The sequence below is a fragment of the Lottia gigantea genome, assembly GCF_000327385.1.
Source record: "Lottia gigantea unplaced genomic scaffold LOTGIsca_70, whole genome shotgun sequence".
Lineage (NCBI taxonomy): Eukaryota > Metazoa > Mollusca > Gastropoda > Lottiidae > Lottia > Lottia gigantea.
This window is the reverse complement of record NW_008710371.1, coordinates 26,561-34,284: the sequence shown is the minus strand read 5'-3', so window position 1 is coordinate 34,284 and position 7,724 is coordinate 26,561. Positions and strand designations below refer to the sequence as shown.

Below are 7,724 nucleotides of genomic sequence, written 5' to 3'. Positions count from 1 at the left end.
CTTTCAGACTCGTCTTCCCCTTCACACCATCTGAATCTTCACCACGTGATCCAGGATCCGCCAACCTTTCTTCCTTCTGTGCGTTTTTGGACCAGCAAACCACCCCTCAGTCTCCATCGAAGTCGAGACGAATATCCAGACCTCCCCCCCCTCGAACCAGATCCCAGTCCGTTCCCAATGCTACAATTCTAACAACTACCAAACCAGTACCAATCACACCGTCGACGACCATTATATCCGCTACCAAACCGTATTATCACCAAACCAAGGACAAATCATTATGGAAGCTACCCGCTCTAAAGAAATCAATCCTGGAATCATACGACCATGATCCCAAACCTACTACCATTATTCTTCATGTAGGCCTCAACAACCGTGATCAGCTACCAAAGACCTCCTTTAACCAAGCCCAGAAATTAATCGCCACAGCCAACAAAACCTTCCCAAACTCCAAGATCCTCTTCACATGTATACCCATTTCAAATAAAATCTCGAAGAAAGCACAACAGAACCTCAGCACTCTCAACAACATGATGATGGAGTCCAGTATCAACAGCGCAACAATCTTACCACCCTACGAAGAAGAATTCGAACCAGTTGATAATCTTCATTGGTCTCCAGAAACAGCAAACAGCATTTATTTGTTTTGGATACACCAGCTTCAAGCATCGAGTAAGTCTTTAAACTAATTACTGGGGATAAAAATACTGAGAGGCCACCGCTAGGCCAAACTGTAGTTAACTTGAGCCGCAAAATTCTCACACCCCATCAGCATTCAATCTTAGACCGTGGACTTAAATTTATTCCCACACCAAAGATAGCTAACTTGAATTATCTCCGACCATCCATTGAACAATTTCAACGAAATCTTAGCTGCACATATTTTTTTCGAAACCACCCCCCACGTGGTGCTAGAACAATGTTTATTCCTATATCCACGTGGACACCCCCTCAGACCGCCATCCATCCTGAAATATTGAAATCATTTGCGAGTATGAATAGCCAAACAGTGAACCTTTCCATAACACACGAAAAGCCTAATCTCACACGAGTGGAACGTGAAGCGTTAAACTTACTTAAGAAAGACGATAGCATTGTTATTAAAAAAGAGTGACAAAGGTTCATGTTGTGTTATTCTGAATAGGGAGGATTATGTTTCAGAAGCAGAGAATCAACTGAATAATCCTAAACATTATGCCATTTTACCGAAACCAATTTTCAAAGAAACTGCTATCATGATTAACAATATTCTTGCCGATTTAGTCAAAACTAGTTATCTCAAACAGAAACAATATGACTACCTGTGTGCCAAACCTGATTGTCGCGAGAGACATTTGTACACTTTGCCTAAAACCCATAAGAATCCAACAAAGGAGTGGTTTATCTCGAATAAAATCCCTAAAGGTCGCCCGATTATATCTGACTGTGGTAGTGAGTCATATGCAGTGTCAGAATACATTGATCATTTCTTACTACCTCTAGCATGTCAACATCGCGCCTACCTTAAAGACACAACCGATTTTGTCAATAAAATAAAAAATCTTCGAGTTCCCTGTAATGCTATTTTAATTTCTATCGACGTTTCTTCTATGTATACCAATATCGATAACACTACTGGTTTAACGGCAGTTCGTAAAGCTTTTAATAGAAACCCAGATCCAAACAGACCCGACGATGCAATTCTACAGCTTTTAGAGATTTGTCTTAGTCGAAACGATTTCACATTTAATGGTAAAACATATTTACAAACTTCAGGGACAGCAATGGGCAAACGATTTGCCCCTTCGTACGCAAACCTTTTCATGGCAGAGTGGGAACGTGAGGTGTTGCCCCTCTGTCCATTTGACCCACTTTTTTACGGACGCTTTTTGGATGACATCTTTATTGTTTGGACTTATTCTATCGAACAGTTTTGGGAATTCTTTGAAATTCTCAACAACCACCATCCTTCTATCAAACTAACCGCAAACGTGAGTGACAAAAGCATAGACTTTCTCGATACCACAGTCTTTAAGGGAGATTCCATAGCAGAAACAAATAAACTGGATATTAAAGTGTATTTCAAAGAAACTGATACTCATCAACTCTTGCACAAGAGCTCCTTTCACCCAAAACATACCTTTTCTGGTATAATTAAGTCACAAGTTTTACGATTTCATCGAATTTGTACAAGATCTTCCGATTTCAAACAAGCCTGTACGATTGTTTTCTCAAAACTGAAAGAGCGTGGGTACTCTAAACGATTTTTACGAAACATAAAAAATTCCACCTTAGCACAGATAGCAGCTAAAAACAGACATTATGCCGAGGTACCTCCAGGTTTAAGAAGTGCTCCATGTTTGTCCAGTAGATGCAAAACATGTCCCTTTATATCAGAAACTCATTATTTTGTAAGCAACTCTACGAATAAAAGGTACCCGATCCAGAAACATCTAACATGTGAACATTCGAATGTAATATATTTAATTTCATGCAAGAAATGCCCCAAACAATATGTAGGAGAAACTAAGAATAATTTACGAACTCGCTTTAATGCTCATAGGTCAGACATCAAATTAAAGAAAGACAAGCCTGTTTCTAATCATTTCAACCTCGACGACCATTCAATAGACGATCTCGCCCTAATCCCAATTGAGCGTATAGAAATTGACTTGCCCGAAGATGAAACTACCAAATTCCGTCAATCTAGAGAAGCCCATTGGATTGAGACATTGAATACAGCAAGACCTATAGGACTAAATATTCATCATAATGTAGGCATAGCACCCTTTGTTGTCCCGTTTAATACAACCAGCAATCGAGCAAGCAAGATAGTTCATGCCCACTACAAGAGCCTTCAAGAGAAATTCCCCCATGTCTATAAGCAGAAAATGATAGTTGCATATTCAAAAAATAAGAACTTAAATGATAATATTGTTCATAGTAAACTAGAAACAATCAGCACATAACAGATACTATACTTCTCGCCCATCGGGCGAGTTATTTTTTCTAATTTCAGATCAGAATAAGAACAGAAGAAAACCCAATATCAAGACCCTTAATCCTAATTTCTAAATAAAGTGTCTGCTCCACCCTAGGCCTGTACATTTGGGAGAATCAAACCCTCCCTTCCCCGAAATCTATTTACGCTCCAAGATTTAGTAGTATATTCTCTTCTCCATTAAGACTAAATAATAACAATCTGATATATTTGCCGATAAGCCCAACTTGTGCTATAGAGAAAACCAAAGAAACGGTTGTGTATGAAAGCGTAACAGACAGTATTGTATTTATAATTAAACATAATATACCTACAGGCCAAGATACGCTGAAACGTCTAAGCGGGTGCTCAGAGAATTCGAAATATAACTGTCTTTAGAGAAATCGATTTTCCACGTTTGATACATCTTTCGTTTGCAGCAGTAGCACCGCCAGATCTTAAAGAATGCAATCCAATATTCAAATGCGGTGCGATAGACTTTAATCTCTCAAGTATGTTTGCTCTAGCTGTGGAATAGATTAATTTCATATTCATATACTTTCACCTGAAAATTGGTTTAAAAATGTAATGATCTGATTTCAAATCTAAATTACACAAATCCATATACCGTTGTAAAATAAGCAATGGACATGCAACTGTGTTTCCTTTAGCAATCAAAATTTCATTTCCCTTTCTGTATTGATCTGTTTTACTGTGTGTTATGTTAATCTTTATATTCGTCATATAATGTTAAATCACAACATTTTAAGTTGCTTAGCTCGTCGTATCTTAAAAAACTTGCAAAACTCAAAACGATCATAGCCAAATCTCTTATTATCATTAAATCATTTGAATCCTTATGCATTTCACACAAATTTATGATTACTCCGACTGGAATTTGGTCCTTTTTAACAACTGGGCGGCCATTCACCCGTTTAACTGACTGTAACAAACACCTAACATAAGAATTCGATGTGGGGTCATCTAAAAGAGTTCAAATCGTGTGACCATTTAATTGCGTAAACTGCAGATTTTACCACGCTTGGTGAACACTTCGTGTCTATTAACGACGTTTATTATAGAGCTACGTGTATAGGTTGAGCCGGCAGATCAGGGATACCGTGTTTAACGCAAAATGACTTCCATCTATTAAAAGACGATAAGTAGTTCTTATTGGTATTTATTGGTCGCTTTTAGGATCCACCAAATAATTTGTTAGGTTACCGGCCAATTTGTCCAATTCCGGAGAAACTACGCTGCCTTCATCTACTGCTCTTTTGTCGTAATAGTCTAATCTCAATCCTGAAATTAAAATACAATGCGGAAAGCAATCATTCTTAAAGATAGAGGACGTTTAATTAACACTCCATTTTTGCCCATTCCCTTATTTATAAGTCTTGTTGGTGGCAAAACATAAAATCCTTTGACAAATTCTCTGTAATTATCGTTTTTTATACGCCCACATGAAATAGGGGCGTATATTGCCGTCACCCATGTCCGTCCACAATTGCTCGTAAACACTCATCTTGACGGATTTTGATAAAACTTCGTATGAATGTTCGTAATCACCTAAGGATGAACCCTATTGAAAATCAGAAGAATCGAACAATATTTAGTATAAGTTATTGCCCTTGTTCTTGAAAACGTGTTCAATTTTTAGCTCGAAAACACTCTAGAAGGCACGATTCTTGATGGATTTAAACGAAACTTTGCATGAGTGTTCGTAATCACCCAAGGATGAACCCTATTGAAAATCTAAAGAATCGAAAAATATTTAGTATGAATTATTGTCCTTGCGTTCAATTTTCAGCTCGTAAACACTCTAGAAGGCACAATTCTTGATGGATTTTGACGAAACTTGGTGTGAGTGTTCGTAATCACCCAAGGATGAACCCTATTGAAAATCAGAAGAAGCGAAAAATATTTAGTTTGAGTTATCGCCCTTGTTCTTGAAAACGCTTTCAATTTTTAACTTGTAAACACTCTAGAAGGGACAATTCTTGACGGATTTTAACGAAACTTGGCATGAGTGTTTGTTATCACCCAAGGATAAACCCTATTGAAAATGAGAAAAATCGTAAATATATTTAGTATGAGTTATTGCCCTTGTTCTTGAAAACGCGTTCATTTTTTAGCTCGTAATCATTCTAGAAGGCACAATTCTTGACGAAATTTGATGAAACTTGGTGTGAATGTTGCTAACCACCCAAGGATGAACTCTATTGAAAATCAGGAGAATCGAAAAATATTTAGTATGAGTTATTGCCCTTGTTCGTGAAAACGCTTTCAAATTTAGCTCTTAAACACTAAAAGGCATGATTGTTGCTGGATTTTGACAAAACTTGGTTTTATTATTCAGTCCAGCGCTGAAGATTGAATATTTGCCTTCTAAGAGTGTTCATGAGCCAAAAATTGAACAAGCTTTCAAGAACAAGGGCAATAACTCATACTCGATATTATTCAGTCTCGCCCTAAAGAGTTCAAAAGAAGTGTATGACTGAAAGTTGAATATTTCATACTGGATTGTTACTGTACTGCTAAATATTTTTATTCAAAATCAAAGCTGCCAGTGGGCGTATAGCATAGATCGACAACTACGTCACTAAATTGCGTGGTGTATATCACGTGATACGCAATAGAGTAAATGTAGTACAAACAATGGCGGCTTGTGAGAAAATCTATTCTATACAGCTAACGGAAACGATGTTCCTGGGGCCAAATTTCGAAGTGAAGATATATCAGAATAGTCAGTTGTCGAACTCAAGCGATGGTTAGAATGTCGGGGAATGTCTGTAATGGGGAAAAACCCCGAATTGGTTAAAAGGTAAGAAATTTGAATGCGTGTGCCCTATGGGGCTAGGCTGTCAATCAATGTAAACAAATGGCCGACATGAATTTTGAAAAACGAATTTGTGTCTGTTATATTTTCAAATATGCCTTTTGTGCCTTGAAAGCGGTCAGAATTACTATTTAATCGTAAAGTAATAAATAAAAAACTTTGATAACAACGTATTGAATATTACATAATATTGTGCATACATGGTGGTGGTGTTTCAACATGATGAAATTATTTTATGTCAGTAAATGGCATGAATGACCATTATTAGACCTATAGTGCATTTTATGTCTCTGGTTGAGATTAATTAATTTTATAAACAATGGTGAAGTCATTTAATAATATGTTAAAATAAATGCATGTTGTGTTATGATAAATTTAAAAGCAAGATTTTTTCCTCTTCAGGTGTTCAGAATGTATTGAGTTTAAGAAGACGGACATATTAATTTCTGTAGATGGTGGAATATGGTGTGAACAGAAAGTTAGTGCTGTTTTAAATGCTGCTCGAAGTAATTCACCAGCAAGTAATATTCCACTGTTACCTGCTAGTGGCTGGCAAAAATTTCCATCGGGTACAATTCCAAAAGGTTTTTGTTATGGCAGAATATATGAACACATCATACAAACCGCTAAAATATATCAGAAGAGTAGTAAGGCATCTGATAGTGAATGTGAAGATGATTTGCTGGACTTCAATACCTCAAAACAATCTTTGGCAAATAAAATTTTATGGCCGATTTTAAAATAAAATCCAGACCGGAAGTGATACTTTGGCCGCCATATTGAAAAAACACACTTTTGTAAAACTCAAAATGGGGCCTCAGGGTAAAAGTTGATATGCTCAAATTTGATGTGAATGTATTCTGCAATCGATTGCGCAAAAAACATTGGGAGCCGAATTTTGAATTTCGCTTTTGCTTTTTTGCAACTTCCGGTTGAAATTTTTTAAAGCTTTAAACGATCACACCATGTGACCTTGACCTTTGATGACTTTGACCTTCATAGGGTCAAAGGACATTGACCTTGGCTATCGTTTGATACTTTGACCTTTGACCTCCGACATGTACTTCCGGTTTTATAGCTATCCGTAAAAAGCCAAATTTGCAACTTTGGACTGCTCTAGCACGTGACCTAATTAACCTAGAAGGTTAATTTTTTTGGTTTTGTAATGTGCTTCTCGTGCACTTTACATAGATATAGAACAATTGCTTTTTTGAAGCAAAATTGAAATTCGTGATTTTTTTCAATTTTGAGTTTAGTTTTACCATATTTGTGTCTTTTTGATCTTCGTGTATGTATATCTTATGACCTATTCTATGTAGAACCTTGATATTTGGAATACAACTAGACACTTTGAATATGAATTCACCTATGACAAAAAAACTTATGTGGGCGTGGCATATCCGGGTTGAATTACTAATTGTTTACATTTTGGGGCTGGGGCATAACTCGCATAGGATGCGTTTGTTCAAAAAGAGACTTTGCACACAATTACCTCATCCTTTTGGCCAGTATGTATTAACAGCTCAGTTGTTTCAGCTTTATAGTTTCAAAAAAGGAACGGGTTTTAACATTTGGATATTTTCATTTTTCGATTTTGACCTTTGTTGACTTTTGTTGACCTATTTCTTTTGACCTCTATTATGTAGGAACTTGACATTTGGAACATAACGTAACATTTTGAATATTGATTAACTTATTCAAAAAAAATTGAGTTGGGCGTGGCACTTCCGGGTTAAATTACTCATTATTGACATTTTTGGCCAGGGGCATAACTCGCAAAGTATACATTTGTTCAAAATGGAACTTCTTACACAATTACCTCATATTTTGAGCCACTTTGTCTTAGAATTTCGGTTGTTTCCGCTTCTTAGTTCAAAAAAAGGAACAGGTTTTGGAAATTCAAAATTTTCAATTTTTGACCTTGAC

At 36.6% G+C, this 7,724-nt stretch overlaps 1 protein-coding gene across 1 annotated transcript; it reads left to right on the top strand.

Moving 5' to 3' along the window:
* Positions 1 to 5,745: 5,745 nt before the first annotated feature.
* LOTGIDRAFT_167838 (hypothetical protein) lies at positions 5,746 to 6,543 on the top strand (the record flags this gene model as incomplete). The annotated part of the gene is made up of 2 exons (XM_009065721.1): positions 5,746 to 5,783; positions 6,201 to 6,543. The coding sequence occupies 2 exons, from the start codon at positions 5,746 to 5,748 to the stop codon at positions 6,541 to 6,543; spliced, it is 381 nt and encodes a 126-aa protein (XP_009063969.1).
* Between the last annotated feature and the right edge of the window lie 1,181 nt (positions 6,544 to 7,724).